This window comes from Austrofundulus limnaeus, unplaced genomic scaffold (assembly GCF_001266775.1).
Source record: "Austrofundulus limnaeus strain Quisiro unplaced genomic scaffold, Austrofundulus_limnaeus-1.0 Scaffold87, whole genome shotgun sequence".
Taxonomy (NCBI): Eukaryota; Metazoa; Chordata; class Actinopteri; order Cyprinodontiformes; family Rivulidae; genus Austrofundulus; species Austrofundulus limnaeus.
This window is the reverse complement of record NW_013952489.1, coordinates 1,364,973-1,381,303: the sequence shown is the minus strand read 5'-3', so window position 1 is coordinate 1,381,303 and position 16,331 is coordinate 1,364,973. Positions and strand designations below refer to the sequence as shown.

Below are 16,331 nucleotides of genomic sequence, written 5' to 3'. Positions count from 1 at the left end.
GTAGTTAGTTTTCAGCCTACTTTTCCCTTCTACTTCTTACATTTCACAATTATCTGTATTTTCTACTCCTTACATTTTTAAAAAAGGCAAGAAGTAAAAAATTGTTATTTATTTCATTTTTGCTTGTTTTCCTTCCAGCTTGTTATTGGAAAAAAATAAATACTATCCATATAAATTGTGCCTCCTATAGAGTGAATTTAATTGTGGTTGAATGAGAAGTATAAATATACTGTATAAAATTCTGATAGCGTATTAGTTTGTGCACAAACAAATCAAGTCACACTCCAGCAGGACATAATAATTTAAATAAAAGGACTGTATTTAGGAAGTATTTGTATTTCATGAATTATAATATTGCATTTGACCACAGCCGTTAGACAGATTTTCATTTAGGAGAGTTTGAATAACCTTGAAATATGTATATAAACTGAAACAATTAGACTAGTGCAGTGCTTTGGGGAGGTCACCTCCTAATAAATGTCCTTACAGAAAATCTAACTGCTCATTTTAAATCAACACTTTTACATTTAATACTTAAGTACAAAAATATCAGATACTTTAAGACTTTTACTCAAGTAATATTCCTAAAGGAGACTTTTAACTTTTACCAAAGTGATTTTTTGGTAAGATACTTGTACTTTTACTCATGTATCACTTTGTGGTACTTTATACAACATTGCTTATTCATGCATGTTTGAGAAATCCCTAAACCTCCTGTGGTAGCCATGTGGAACTGATACAAAGCACCGCCTATTGTACCTAGCTCCTCCCTTGAGCTCAGTCTGCAGCTGAGCACCCCTTCAATAAAGTATTGTTGTCAAAACATGTCTGAAACCAAAAATTAATAATTAGTCTGAACAATTATTCTAATAAACCATCTACCCCCAAAAACAAACAAACAAACAAACAAACAAACAAACAAACAAACAAACAAACAAACAAACAAACAAACAAACAAACAAACAAACAAAGAAACAAACTTTTTGTAGTTACATGTCTTTTATGATGTCTATGGTCATTGTTTTTGTTTGCTTACAATTTGTTTCAAACGGTTGAAACTGTTTTAAAGTGGTTATTGTCTGCCTTTGAAAGACAAATACATGTTTTTGCATGTGTCTGTATGCATGGGTTAATTTTTCCTGTCTGTTAGCAAAATAAACCACTAGGCAAACTGGATGTACAATGTGCATCTCCAACAGATTAACTTTTTGAGTCAATGAGATTCAAGATGGCCACTGCAGCTAATCAACAATAACAAACACAAAAAATGGCTGTAATCTATTAATTTTACAAATATTAAGCTAAAATCTGGGATGGTAGTAGCTGAGATTGATCCTGAACGCATAAGTCAAAGACAATCAAACATCTTGTTTCTTTGTTTCACTAGCCGCTTTGATTTCCTAAAAATAATAATAATAAAATAAAACATTCAATGAAACACGAGACAAGATGTATCCCAAAATGTTGTTACTGACACTTGAAACTAGCCTGGCCCTTGCCTTCCTACGCAGCTCCGCTCAATTCTAGTTTCGCTTCTCTGCTCCTCTGTACGAAGCAAAGTGAAGGACAAGGGTCTGGTTTTCACCAGGCTAACTTGAAACAACAATTAAAGCGTTCTTTTGTTTCGTTGTGTTCATAAACCCTGTGGTGCAGTAGAGTGGGTTTTCCCTTTAATTACTTTAGAGCATATCAGAAGACTTCAAAGCAAGAAATATCCAGAAATGAAGACAAATTAATGCTAGACAGAGTCAAAATTGTTACAGTGATGATACACTTGGACAAGAGCCAAACACAAGCTGTCGTTTCTCGTTGTTTCCTTGTTGGCCTTTACATGAGCCCTTGATGAATAAATAATCTGCGGACAGCTGCGGTGCAAACGCAGCAACATGTTGAAAAGGGTTGCTGCCACAGTTCAACAGAAAACGATGCACCACAAAGTGAGAAAACACCGTCACATTGACTTTTTATTTTCCCCTTTGGATAATTGGCTTCTTCCAAGGTAATGGCGCAATGATTTGATGCTATACGTCCAAGTTTTAAAACGTCCATTTTTCACCTCAAAGTTTTGTGCCAGAGATCAAAGCAGGGCACCACGTGGAGCCGGACGTATTTATGACCCCCCGTGGCGCACTCCAGACATCCGTAAACGGTTTCCCGCCGCTGGCTGCCCATGCCGCACAGCGCACAGGGACCTTTCGGGATGTTATGTTTGAGGAGGTTGACCCGCGTGTGGGAGCTTTCTCTCAGGTAGGCGGTGGACACGTCCGTCATGCTGGCAGCCTTCTCGTAGTAGTCGGTCACCATGTCGTCCACGTAAGTGTCGGTGTGGGTGAGCTCCTCGAATGTTCTGTCGTCTGTACAGGAAGCAGTCATGAGTAACACACACACACACACACACACAAAAATTGTAGCCAAACTACAGGAGCATAAATGATGTAGAACACCTGCTCTGAAGGGGTTTCCATAGATGATCCCAGACAGGAAGCGACGCAGACGCCCCATAGAAAAACGGCCAATCATACCTCCCAGTTGCTCTCTGATCTGTTCCCGCTCAAATCCACCCTGAGACTCTGGAGCTACACAAATATCTGAAAGATGCAGACAGACGGTAAACAGTAAATGGCCTGAACTTGTATAGAACTTTATCAAGTCCTGCCAGACTCCAAAAATATCAGCTATTCACACAATGAAGGTGATAAGCTCCATTGCAGCCACAGCTGTTAGGGTCTTGTCCAAGGACTGGGATGGATGAAATGGGGGATTGAACTGGCAACCCACTGGTTACAGGACAACTCCCCTAACCCCTCTACCACAGCTGCCCAGACAGCTCAGAGGACATCCAAGTGCACTTTGTAAGCACTTAAAAAATGGGCATCCAAAGAGTTTGATGAAACTGAGTTCTTGTTTCTTTCGCTTCATTTCCAACTAGCTTTCTCAGTTCAAACAACAAAGTGTAGAGCTCCAAGCTTTTAAGCTGTAGTGAGTTGCTCTGAACTAGATGGAAATCACTGCCCCTTCCTACCTCCTGAGGAAATTAAGGTTCTTTACATAGATGTATTTTTCTTATGCACCAACCATCCCCACTTTTTCTTGTTGTTAGCCGCTGAAGCCAGCAGGACACGTTTTACAGGAGCTACCATGCTGTTTGGACCCATAATATAGCTGGACATGTTAGAAAAATGAATATTTCAACTTACAGCAGCAGTAAGAACCACATGAATCAACAAGAGTCAACACTTGGAAAATATTTACAGAAAGGTATTTTTAATTCTTAAGAAGAACAGTGTTGTGGTCGAGGGGGCAGGGCATAAATTTGGCGGCACGACGGCTCAGTGGTTAGCACCGACGCCTCACAGCAAGAAGATCCTGGGTTCGATCCCCGGTTCGGACCTGGGGTCTTTCTGTGCGGAGTTTGCATGTTCTCCTCGTGCTTGCGTGGGTTTTCTCCGGGTACTCCGGTTTCCCCCACAACACAAAAACATGTACAATAGGTTGCCTTCAGGNGGGTACTCCGGTTTCCCCCACAACACAAAAACATGTACAATAGGTTGCCTTCAGGCCCAGGCCGCCCTTGAAAAAGAGATCTGAGATCTCAATGGGATTTGCCTGGTAAAATAACAGTAAATAAAAATAAAAAATAAATTAGTTTTGGTACCAGCCGACTGGGAAAAACGCGTCTCAATTGGACTTCAACTTATGGGTTCTGGTCCAAGGTGTACACATGAGAAATGTCTTAGTCAAATGCATGAAGGTGGGAATTGCAGTGAAATTAAAAGGGAAAACCAGATACCTCATTTTGTTTGATTTTCTTGATTTAAAAAGCAAATGAAAATCGTGTCTGCTCTGCCAAAAATGGGCACAATGTTGTCTCTGAAATGGTGTCCTTTATCCTGAAGATCAACCTGCGTAGCAAAATTTGTCTGGACCAGTTCTGACCCAACAGATACTGCAGACTGGTGCCCTTTGGTGGCCCAGATGTGGTTTGCCAGAGGTGGTCCATGCATGGGTCAGCACCACATAAATCAAACCACAACTTGGCTAGTTGTGGCCATATTACAAACAGTGCCATCAGTGACAGACCTGGCCCACATCCTGTTAACAAACCATTTGCCATCCAAGCAGTTAGCCAGCAATAAAACCAAATTTGGCACACACCTGTATGCTATGTGAGAAGAAAGCCCAAACACCAGGCCAGCAATGGCTTGTTACCCTCAGGAGGGAAGGGAGGGACAGTAATTTTCATGTGAGGTACATTTTGTAAGATTTGTTAAATTCACAAAGTGTTCTTTCGGCTTGCAACAGAACAGTGTTTTAGGTGGTCTTCCTACCAAGACGTCCGTCTAGTCGGACATAAATCTCGCAGATGCTGAAGGCAATGGTGGTGTGAGCTGGGATAACGATGGCTTTGTCACGACCCTTGGGGTTTCTGCCATCGTCGATCTGAAACTGCAGCAGAACAAAAGTGATCTTGCATTACACCAGTAAAATCGTTTGTTTTATAACTTTTAATATCTTAGGATGCTGTTGGTGAGAAAATACAATCTGTTATTGATGTTTATACTCTGAGAGGACAGATACATATTTTTACCCTCATGGTGGTCCCTCTCATACCCGCGTGGACAGTCAGAGAGCACTGGCGTGTAGTTCGGATACTCTCTACAACAACACAGAGGACGGTCCGTCCGCTGTCCTTAGACTGTCGAACCAGGCAGTGATCCAGGTCCACTTTCCTGGAAAGAACAAACAGTTTACCATCTGCAGGCTATGTTTTCTGTCTGGCATTGTCCTAATGTGTGTAGTCCTTGTCCGAGCACCAGCGTTGAATAACAATCATTTATTCAACCATACAGGGATGTCTTCTTCTCACATTCCCTCCATTGTAAAGAAGTCTGAAGTCAGGGGCCAACTTATTGTGAACATCAGCCTAAAACATTATTGGAACCTAATAAGATCTAATAAGATTGAACCAATTCTTAAACTTATGTATTTCCTATGGCATACTCTAGGGGAGCTGCAGCCCCCTCAACACCCCTACTTCACACACTAGGAAATGTCACATTCACAAAAACAGAATAAACGACTAGAAAGAAAGGATCCTATTGGTCAAACACTTCTTGATATAATTACGTTTTGGCTACAGCTGTCAAACTGGACTTGCACGACTGTACCTGGAGTTAAGTTCACGTAGTAAGGTAGGCACCTCCAGCTCATGTTTGGTCACAATACCGAAAGAAGCTTTGACGGCCACTGAGTCTGACCCACTGATGTTGAACCCAACATCGTTGATAATATGGTTCCCTAATCGGCCGTTTACAGCCACGTCAGATTTGTCCTCATAGTTGAGAAGCTGATATGAGGACACTCCTGGAAAAAGAATAAAACAATCAAATTAAAACTGGGTGAAACTATTGTAAGGGATTTATTGCAGTATGACGAATTATTTAAACCAGTCTATAAAACATCACAATGGATGTTACGCATAAACAGTTGTTGCAATAACAGCTAAACCACTGAAATGTTTTGTGTTTAAAAACCTAAAATGTTGCACAAGTAAATTTTCTTTTACCATAAATCATTCTAACAAATTCGGTCTAATATCAGAATGTGAAGAAAATCAATACACATCTAAAAGTTTGATGCAATGAATCTGATGACGACTGAAGATACTTTTATTTACAAAACTTGTATCTGTTTTGTGAGAGAAGTAGACAAATTTCATAAAAGCAATGGTTGCTTTTAGATGAAATATGAGCTCTTTGAAAACTTCACAGAAACTTTCCAATACACTTATAGTAAATATATCTGACAATCAGTACAGCCCTTACTTATCTGCAATGATAGCTGGTTTAGTTTAGATCAAATCGAAATGTATTTGAACTTATTTTCCAGTTAAAAACTATTTAGCAGGAATACAACATGACTCAGCAAAAATTATATTAAGGCCACATTTTGGGTACAATTATGTGTAAATCTGAAAGACATGTAGAGAATTTCAGTTTTGTACAACATAAAAAATAGGACCTAAAATACAATCACAGTTTGCAGATAATGGATTGTGGGACTTGTTTTTAAATCTTAATATTGTATAAAGATTGAAGAAATTCATGTCACAACAATCCTCCAAACAAAATGTTCAGACCTGGAATTCTGCAGTCATTATTTTACCTGCTATGATCTCTTTATCCCCCACAAGGATGTCTTTGAGTGAGAAAGGGGTTGAGGCGTACTTGTTCTTCTTCCAGAAATGCTTCTTCCTCTTCCTGGTTACCAGGCTGAGGGGCTGGTAGCGATCAGCCTCGCTCAGACTGGGGACTGGGATCAGTCTCCCCGTGTCTCCAACCTGTTTCACAAAATTTTTAGTGGCTGCAGCAAACATTTTAAACAATTTCTACCAAAAAAAATGTATCAAAAAAAAAAAAAAAAAAGGAGGTCAGAGCTTGTTTGCTGCTCCTGTTTGCTGACTCCTCCCAATGAGGAGGCTAATTCAGGAGTGTTCTTTCAGACTTGTGAAATCATAAATAATGCAGGTGATGTGTAAGGGAATATGGGACAAGGTGTGTGTTACACCTAATAGATGGCAGTAGGCCTGCAGCTTCCAGTCACGACACATAAATGTAATCCATCTTTAACAAATGCTTTAATCCACATTTTAAAAACACAACTTTTACCTGAGAAATAACGAGTGGAGTATTAATAATTTCAACAGATGAAACATCGGTTTTAACTTAAGAAAACAGCTTGTATAGTTTTTTTTTTCTAGGCTAACCTCTCAGTTTATTCTGGATGCAGTCCACTTCGAACAGCTCCCTCCACGCTTGTCTGTGTCCTGCTGGAACCTGTGGTTATGCTGCCATCTAGTTTATACAACCATAAATAGCCCATGACTACTGTATTTAAGTTTTCTCTGTAATTTTCTCCTACTGGCAAAAAATATGATTAAAGCATTGAATATATATATATATTATAATCATCATATAGGTCAACATTTTTCAGCTGCAAGGAAGCAGCCAGCTGTTGGTGGCAGCTAATTTAGCATGGTGCATCTTGTTGGCTAAAAAAAACCTAACAAGCAAAGACCAAAGTACATGTAAATTTGAATAAATACATTAAATAAAAACTCCACTATGCGTTTTGGTTTATAAAAGCTGAAAATGAATCATCTGGAATAAAATTAGAATTTGGTCAGAATAAACGTGTCAAAAAACGTTTTCAGCTTATTGTTTTTGTGACAACTGTAATTTTTACATTATGGCTGCCAAAAATGATAAACTTGTTAGGCCTACATTTTGTAGTAGTTGTTCGTGAAATATAGATTGATATTGAATTATATCAATGTAGTATTTCATACTTTAGTTTCAGTTTTTTGGGTATGGGCTGTTGTGTTGTTGCAAAAGGATACAACAATAAGTATTAAAGTATTGTTTATTTACACATTAACTTTATTCAGAGACTGTGCTGGTTTTTATCTTATTGACAATCTAATGGAGAAAACTACATATCATAAAATTTTATTTAGAATTGAAAATATGATGAATCTAATTATTCAGAAGTATTGCTATCTGTGATACTTGTCCTTGTTTACTTGTTATTGTATCAGCACCATCACACACCAGTATTTTGTGGGCAATGATCACTCAGGCCTGTTTTCCTGTGTTTATCTGTCTGTTAGCCAATTTACCAAAATGTCAGAACTAGAACTAACCGACTTCAGCAAACATGGGTAAATAATGCTCAAAGAATGTGCTGGGGATGACTCTCAGCTACTAACAAATTTCAACCTAATATCTGTAAAACTGGCTAATTGTGTTTTCTAAGATTAGTTGTTCACAGCACCCATCTTGTATTAAATTGACTCCAGAGGTTAATCAGCTGCAGTTGTAACAGACAACTGAACACACAAAGACAAATATAGGATTGCCGACTGTTCACGGCGATAAAAATATGGGATAACCTATCACAAAAAAGTCAAAAGATGTTTTTTTAAAGTAAAAAAGGAGAATGAGTTTGTAGACTAACTTTATAGCTTTAAAAGGAAATTGAATGGTTATTATTAACGTTTCACCTTTACGACTTCAAGGTAAAACATTAAATTGTATAAGTTTTAGTTCATTACAGTAAAAGAAAAACGATAAAAGATGAGTTCTCGTCGGTCACAGGAACTATCTTCCCATCTGTCATCTCCATCCCGGGGCAGCTCTTTCTGTTTCCTTAATGAGAAATCAGTCTGGCCTTCAAGCACATGAAAGACTTCCTGATGTGTTCAGCAAAAGGAAACAAACTAATTTTACCTCACGCACTGAGAGAAATGTTGCATTAAAAAGACTCGACAGTCCAACTGATGCTACAGTCCCTAATGACGAGGAGCCTGAGTTGTGGTAGATGAGTTGTGTTTGTTTTGTCGTCTGCCTCTGGGACATCACTGACAGACCCAGCAGATCTGCGTCCTGGAAAACACATCAAACAGACGTTACAAACACACTGTAAACTGCTCAGGCTGAAGTGTACAGATTTAGGTCAGCATGCTGAATGTGGTACAACAAGAAACGGGCTGTTTGATTAACATGCATACTAACTACAGGAAGATGTGTCTTTGGATTGTGTAAACCTAGCTTTAAATTGAGAGGTGCAATAGTTAGAGCCGATCGCCCCCCTGGCCTGTGGCATTTCTGTGTGGAGTTTACACGTTCTCACTGCACATGCAGAGCTTTTCTCCAGTTTCTTCTCACAGGTGAAAAACAACCATGTTAAAGGGTTCAAGAACTCTGCTACTATATTGAGAAAAAGCACTGCGAGCGTCTGTGTCTCACCTGAAAATAAAATTGAACCCCAGCAACATTTAGGAAGAAATAAAGACATAAGAAAATAATCCTGGACGTCAGGAAGGATCTGTCACCTTTACAGCCTCTCACTAACAAAGGGACTGTGGTGGGGAGGGTCTACAGTCATAGATTCCTGGGACTGCAGGTATATTGGACCTGAGCTGGACTCTTAACACCACAGCTGCAGTAACCCCCCCACCAGGAATGACTGTAATTCATTTGGCTGCTCTGGAAAGCTGACCTGAACCAGTGGCCTCTCACCCAGGTCAGAGGACTGATAGAGAGGATCCTAACTGCAGACATCACTGTCTGGTAGGGGAATACTTCAGGAGCAGACAGGAAGGCTCTGCAAAAAGTCATAAAGACTGCAGAAAGAATCATAGGTACAAAACCTCCTTCCATTCACAGCTCTGTTGAAAAAGAGCAGAGGGACTTATCATGGACTCACATTATCCAGCTCGATCTTTGCTCAGACACAAAAACTGTATAATCTGAGACGCAGCAGAGCAGACAGTAGCATCACCCAGAACAAGGTTTTTCATAGTTTTTACCCCTGTCACAGTCGGACTGATGCCAGAACAAATGTGACAAGAGAAGGTGTAGATATTATTACTTTTCTGTACAGTATAGATAGAATCTATTCAACGTATTGTTTATTGTTAGTGTTGTCTTAGTGTTATCTGAAATGTTTGATCATGACTCTGAGGGGCTGATTTATCAAACTTGATAGGGTAAATCTGATGTGTTAACGGTGCGCAGCGAGGATCATGACTGTCAAACGAAACAATAGCAGCTGCAATCCATTTAGCATGTTTGCCTTCTTGAATATGCAGAATATATGATGATTATCATAAATATCAAAAATATTAAAATACTGGGAGGAGAATATGCAATATACATTTTGCACCTACAGTGTGATTTATCGAACCTGGAACTGACTGCAGCCACTGTGTTAGCATCTATATTTAACAGTTGATAGACAGGTGCAAACTGGCTGCTCTGCAGTCATTCTACCTGAGCTGCATCAGTCGCTGTTATCTATTCCCCAGAGTTGTAAAGTAACAAAGTACTAATACTTTGTTACTTTACTTAAGACAGAATTTAAGCTATCTATTTACTTTACTTGAGTAATTATTTTTCAGCTGACGTTTTACTTCTACTCCTTAGATTATCTCACAATTATCTGTACTTTATTTAACATATCCAGATAAATTGCACCTCCTGGACAGAGTGAACTTTACTGTGGTTGGATGAGAAGTATAAATATGTACTGTATGTGACACTCTACTGGTTTGTATGTGATCCATCACACCTGCACATGACACAACTCACATCACGCTCCAGCAGGACATAGCAGATGTATGTAGCCTATGAAGATGATTGTGGCTGAAACAGATGCATCCTAAACATGAATATTTTAACATAACATTATAGTCATGATGACCTTTGGGAGTTCACCCCCCCAATAAATCATATTTTGAATCAGTCATTCTGTGCTACCCTGTTACCATGTGGTTATGTTTTTTTATCACATGCTTTCAGACAAGGCATTGGGACATGTCTTTTCACTGGAAGAATAATTTCACAATTAAAACCTTACACGTAAATTAAAAAAAACATTAATAATTGGGGGTTTCTCCTCTATCAGTAGGCCTACTTGTAGTTTCATTATATTTAACATATCATTACAGCATAAAAATCATCAGCTAAGTCGTTAAACTTACAGTTAAAATCAAACTCTTTGAACTGTCACAAATTTCCAAAGTTTGACAACTTAGTTAAAAACAAATTATTCATTTTCCCATTTATGTCCTGATGCATCTCAGTAAAGTAGGTCCTCTGGATGGGTTCTTCTTTAGTGAAACGTTTCGTCTCTCCTCCAAGAGACTTCTTCAGTCTGATGAGTTTCAGGTGAACTCAGCCTTATAAGCACTGCCTCCACATGGTGGACAAACAGGTTAGTCACATGCAAAAGAGGGCCCCAACGATACCCAACACAAATAGGGAAAGAGAGACAAAAACAAGGGGATGTTGAACCCCGCTTGCACTCACTACATACACATGACAAAACACCAAATAACCAAAGCCGAAGCATCCAAACCGTCAGGTGATGGGGCACAAGACCCTCTATGAACAGAGCTAATCAAGCCTATTGTGAGGCGATGGTCCTCAGTCAACTCTGAACGCTGAACAGCCACTGCAGCTGAAGCAGATTTGTGAGCTGTGATGCATGATTTGGTTGAAAAATTGTAACTTTTTTAAATTCAGGGTTAAAAATAAAAAAAAAATCAAGATAACAAAATGCAACAAAAAAATTAAATAAATAAAACAAATGAAAAACAACTAATGAACTCTAGAAAGAGTCCAGCAACAGAGCCGCGGGTTGCCAACCTCTGTTCTACAGAGAAACCCCGTGCAACACTGCATTTCTTGTGTTTGCTCCCATCAGTGGCACATCAAGAGTGATTTGCACCACCATTGCAACTGCTATTATTTGCACATGCAATTTTAATGAATTTCGTACAACATGCCCACTTTTAGCACAGACTACTTTTTAAATTTTACAATTTTTTTAAAATTTACAATTTTCCATCTATTTTATGCTAGTTATCTAGGACATTGATAAATTAGTCCAGTTCAATGCACAAATGCTAATAAAAGTTCACTGTATCTTTGTAATATTTTCTAAACTCTCATGCAACTCTAGTTCACCAACTAGTCTCTAATAATCAGTCCAGTGAGGTTCTGTCCAGGCCTTTTACTAACCCAAATATCATTTTTAAATACAAGTAAACAGAAAATAATATGTTCTTGCAGATAAAAAACAACGACTGGCAGGTGGCGATACCGTCCCCATTTACAACACAATTTTTTTTAAAAAGCAACTATCCCAAAACAATTAAACCTTGCTATTTATTTTCCACTGTTCATCATTTCTTGTCAGTAATAACTTCTGCTACAAAGCCAAAGTTGAATAGAGTCAGAATCAGGTCAAAGTCTGCCAGATGTAAAAAACTTGTAAAATCAGGTAATTGTTGTGGATTCTTCAGCTTATTTCATGTGCAAATCATTACATACTGTGTATGAAGTAATGTTTGCTTTTCAAAATACCTAGTTAGAGTGGACAGGGCAAGACCACAGGTCATTTTTATCCACACTGTACATTCATTTAATAAATATATGAAAGATGGAACTACTTTCACCAAATGGTTCAAGGTGACTAGTCCAGTAGATCACCATTAAAAAAATATGTACCACAAAGTAAAAGCAAAAATGTTTCTTAAAAGATGTTACTTATGCTTTGAAGTGGTTTTAGAAACATGAGCCATCCCTTCTTTTTTCACCAGGACAAATTTAATGCAGCCTTTAATTAGTCCAGTCGTTCAAGGCATCTCCAGAAGTCTCAGGAGAAGGTTGGCCTTGAAATGAAAGAAGAAATGATGAGAGAGCAGATGAGAGGGAGGGAGGAGGGCTGAAAGTAGCAGGGAGGTCTTGGTGGGGGGGTTGAGGTGGGACCTTGTTTCAGTTTGCAGTAATTGCTCGTCCAGGAGCCTGCTGCACTCTTTTCCAGCCTGAATGCTGTAGCTCGGGGCCGGGCTTTCTCTGGGACTTCCTCTTCTGCTCGGCAGCCGCTGCTTGTGAGGACGCTGCACGCCTGACGTGCAGACATGGGTTTCTCACTCCGCTCTAGGATTTCAATATGCCTGGCCCTTACCTTGGCTCAGGTGATTGCTGTGACCTGCCAAGAAGACACCAAGAGAGGTGAGCGTCAGTCCCAAGTAGGACGTCTAATTTAGATTGTTGTTAATGTTTGATGCTCAAGTAAAAAGAGTTCTGCTTCTGTGGGCTTTTGTTTTGACAGTAATTCATTTACATGTCTGTACGTTTACTGTTTTAATGTCTAAGATATCCAATCCTGTGAAAATGTGTTTTTTGCATGTTTCTCATTTTTAATGCACTTTGTGTTATGGTGAAACTAAGCTTTTCCACCTCCAAGCTCTTGAGCCAGGCTCACTTCCCTTGTGGTTAGCAAACAAAACTTTAAATAACACCTAAAATTGAGACTAAAGTGGCTCATTATAACTTAATTATGCACCACTTAGTGAGTACATGAAGCTGCTAAAAGCCACAAAAATAGTTATGCTGTGGCAAAACATCTGTCAAAAATGGCATTTTTGTCTAATAAAAAAATCTTGAGTCTGATATGACATCGACGTGACGTTGGTGCTCATTAGTGAGTTGAAAGTGAAACCCTATTTCAAATATCAGGTACTCTGTGGGTCTCTAACATGTAAACTTCAAAAATAGTGCGATCTTTCAAGGGTCCGGCTCACTCTAAAGAGTGTGCAACAGCTCGGCTGGTCTATTTCAGTGCAGAGTTGAGGCTGAATGATGGGTTGTAGATGCCATGGTTATAATGATGTGGCCTTGTGGATGGGATGGACAAAAGCAGGCCAGTAATTTTGGTCAGACTCGGGGCCAGAAGCAGACAAGACACACCCAAAGTGAGAAGATGCTGGATATGAAAATATGCTGCTCTTGCTTTCATCCAACTTCACCTCCACTGAAGCATTCACGCTGCAACGGAAAAGCACAACTTTATTTATAGACATGAACCAGATGTTGTAGGTCTGAATCTGTTATATTTAAGTACAGTCATGGATGAGGAAATCTCTCTTTTTTTTTTCAGTTTGACCTGTCTAATTCATCACGTTTGTGCCAAAATTGTAATGATTTATGGAGTTTGTCACAATGAAGAAAAATTAATCAACAAATAAAATGGCATAAACTGCTGTGTTCATATCACAATGGGAAATCTTAAACTGTAAATATCCCATCTTTTTTGTTTGCTAAGCAAAAATGCCACTAAGAGCAGCTTCAAACTTAGCTTTGCATCAGTGTTATTTATTCAAATCATTTAAGACTCAGACTTTCTCTGTCAATGCCCTGTCACACTACAACATTTTAGACAACTTGTGATTATTTTGTCCAACGTTAAAGAGGTCTAAGCTAAGGATGGAAAAAAGTATATGCCTTTTTTGAATGTACTAACAAGGTGAGCAAATACAAAATATTAAATATATTAGTAAGTTATTCTAAAATTTTCACGAGTTGGCATAAGTTGTCTAAAACGTGACAGTGTGACGGCACAGTACTGTATCTCTTTACAAAGCTAATCTGAATGAATTATTCTATAGAGACAATAGCAACATTTGTCAGGCCCAGTTCTGGCCCACAACATTCAGTAACAGTCTAACTTGGCCCAGGTAATGCAAAGAATGATGTGGCCCAGATGTAATTTGCTAGATGGGCCAGTTGTGGCATGCCATCTTAAAAATAGTGCCATCATGGCCAGACCTGGCCCACATCCGGTTGACAAACCACTTCTCGTGCCAGCAGTCAGCCAGCAGTGTCAGCTTGACTCCAGATCTGGCCCACATCTGTCTGCTATGAGGCTAATGGGTGCTTCAGATCACATTCATACACTGATGGGACACACATCAGAGGCACTGAGGGCTTCAGTGTTTTGCCCAGAGACACTTCAACATGTGATTGAACAGTGATAGAATCAAACCCCCAGCGGCTGTTCTAATCACTCACCATCACAAATCTGTGCTGAAGCCCGAAACACACATTATGTCACAAACAAAGATTATTATTTCCATCCATCCATCCATTTTCTGTACACGCTTCTTCCTTTTCAGGGTCGCGTGGGTCACTGGTGCCCATATCCAGCAGTCACAGTGCGAGGGGCGGGGTACACTCTGGACAGGTCGCAAGTCCATCAAAGGGCCAGATTATTATTTAATCCTTTTCAAGATAAAAGCTTCTCATTTTATGATTTTTTTAATTCTTCGCAGGTTCAAAAATAAAATAGACTTTGTGGACAACCTCAAGTTATCCAGAAAACACAGGTTCAACAGTGATGTTTTAGGTTGTTATCACCATATGTTGTAGCATATATTTTTATATGTTCAAGGCTAATTTGGAGAAATTATGCTTATGAGTATAAAGGTTTTAAATTATAGTTAAATGTTTAAATTTCTAAAGTGGACATATGCTTTTAAATCCTTCCTTTTCACATTTCATTCATTCAGTTGTGGTTCATTTAAAGTGGAACAGCAATGCTTTGGTCTAAATTCCCCATTATTGTAGCTCCAGAGACCCCTCCTCCAGCCAAGGTGCATCTGAGAGCAACTCATTTTGGCGCTGTCTCTTTAAATGCAGACACTTCACACCCCGTTCCACTCCAGCTCCTCCACCCCCATCCGGCCATTTTTTTAGTTTGATACGAGAGATAATTTTGCTGCGCAGAAACTTTTTATTGACAAACTGATTACAAGATGTCCTTCCATGTTTGAGCCAGAGTGAGAGGAGAATGAAGATGACGAACCTGCAGAAACCGTGGATCCGCAAAATTACTTAGCCACAGTGGTGGACACAGTTCCCCTAAAGTCCTAAAGCACTAACAGGGGAACTAATTTCCTGATTAGTGCTTGAGGGCTTTTGATAATTTTAGAATTTATTAGTGGATTAGCACTTGCTAAATGTATAGGCTAAATTTAGAAGCACTAATGAGGTCAATAAATTTTATAGATCAACGTTAACGTTAACAGCTGACAGTGAAAGCTGGGCGGCTGTGGCAGAATTGGTTAGCGGAATCATCCTGGAACTGGAAGGTCGCCAGTTCAATTCCTCTTCCAGCCGTTTCAGCCGTTGTGTCCTTGGGCAAGACACTTCAGCTGCCTTGCCTGCTGATGGTGGTCAGAGGATCCGGTGGCACCGGTGCATGGCAGCCCCACCTTTGGCAGTGTGTCCCAGGGCAGCTGTGGCTACAATGTAGCTTACCACCATCAGTGTGTGAATGGGTGGATGTGTGAAGTGCAAAGCGCTTTGGGGTCCAAGTGGACTTGATAAGGTGCTATGTAAGTTCAAGCCATTTACCATTTTGTTCAAATGTGTCACTTATCCACTATGTGACATATTAACAATATATGAACTCAATTATGGCTGTGGAATAACAGTGATAAGGCTTAAGAGAGCAAAATGGCAATATGTGACTCATGTTGTCTGTTGAAAGATGTTCATGGGTTGACTGGGTTATTTTAGTGCTTTAGAATTAACCTTTGTTTAATTTTTCAATGCGTTAGTGCTTTAGAATTAGGGGACTTAAATATTTGAGTTAGTGCTTTAGAATTAGGGGACTTAAATATTTGAGTTAGTGCTTTAGGGTTAGTTGAACTAATTTTTAGATTAATGCTGCCCACCACTGTGTAGCCGGATGTCCATGAGATAATTCCGATACAAATACTGCGATGTTATTGTTCAAAATATGTCATAGGAAATAGAGAAAGCTGAACAGATTAAAAAAATATGACCCAAACAGAAAACAAAGATAACTTTGCAATAACCGGAGAGACTAAATTCTGCTTTTCTGCCTCCTAGAGACTCCAAGTCCACATCAAAATGTATTTAATGGCTAAAAAGTCCATTTTGTATACATATATATAT

At 39.2% G+C, this 16,331-nt stretch overlaps 2 protein-coding genes across 3 annotated transcripts in view; one reads left to right on the top strand and one right to left on the bottom strand.

The window, feature by feature from the left end:
• Positions 1 to 1,534: 1,534 nt before the first annotated feature.
• Positions 1,535 to 6,470, bottom strand: pjvk (pejvakin). The gene is made up of 6 exons (XM_014012008.1): positions 6,166 to 6,470; positions 5,169 to 5,364; positions 4,589 to 4,730; positions 4,329 to 4,446; positions 2,445 to 2,588; positions 1,535 to 2,354 (listed from the first exon to the last, which is right to left on the bottom strand). Exons 1-6 carry the CDS (start codon positions 6,374 to 6,376, stop codon positions 2,053 to 2,055), a joined length of 1,113 nt encoding a protein of 370 aa, XP_013867462.1. The 5' UTR covers positions 6,377 to 6,470; the 3' UTR covers positions 1,535 to 2,052.
• Positions 6,471 to 12,380: 5,910 nt separating this feature from the next.
• The window catches only part of LOC106520079 (collagen alpha-2(V) chain), a 52,373-nt gene continuing 48,422 nt past the window's right edge, over positions 12,381 to 16,331 (top strand). For both annotated transcript variants that reach the window (XM_014012007.1, XM_014012006.1), the window contains exon 1: positions 12,381 to 12,581. In XM_014012007.1, coding sequence (XP_013867461.1) covers positions 12,488 to 12,581 — 94 coding nt within the window. In that variant the 5' untranslated portion in view covers positions 12,381 to 12,487. The remainder of the gene's footprint in view (positions 12,582 to 16,331) is intronic.

Excerpts from the sequence above, each read along its gene's own strand:
- pjvk (XM_014012008.1), bottom strand. The coding sequence starts at position 6,376 with ATGTTTGCTGCAGCCACTAAAAATTTTGTGAAACAGGTTGGAGACACG. Across the intron at positions 4,731-5,168 it reads CTACGTGAACTTAACTCCAG|GAAAGTGGACCTGGATCACT; the intron begins GTACAGTCGTGC and ends TGTTCTTTCCAG. Across the intron at positions 4,447-4,588 it reads TGAGAGGGACCACCATGAGG|TTTCAGATCGACGATGGCAG; the intron begins GTAAAAATATGT and ends GTTCTGCTGCAG.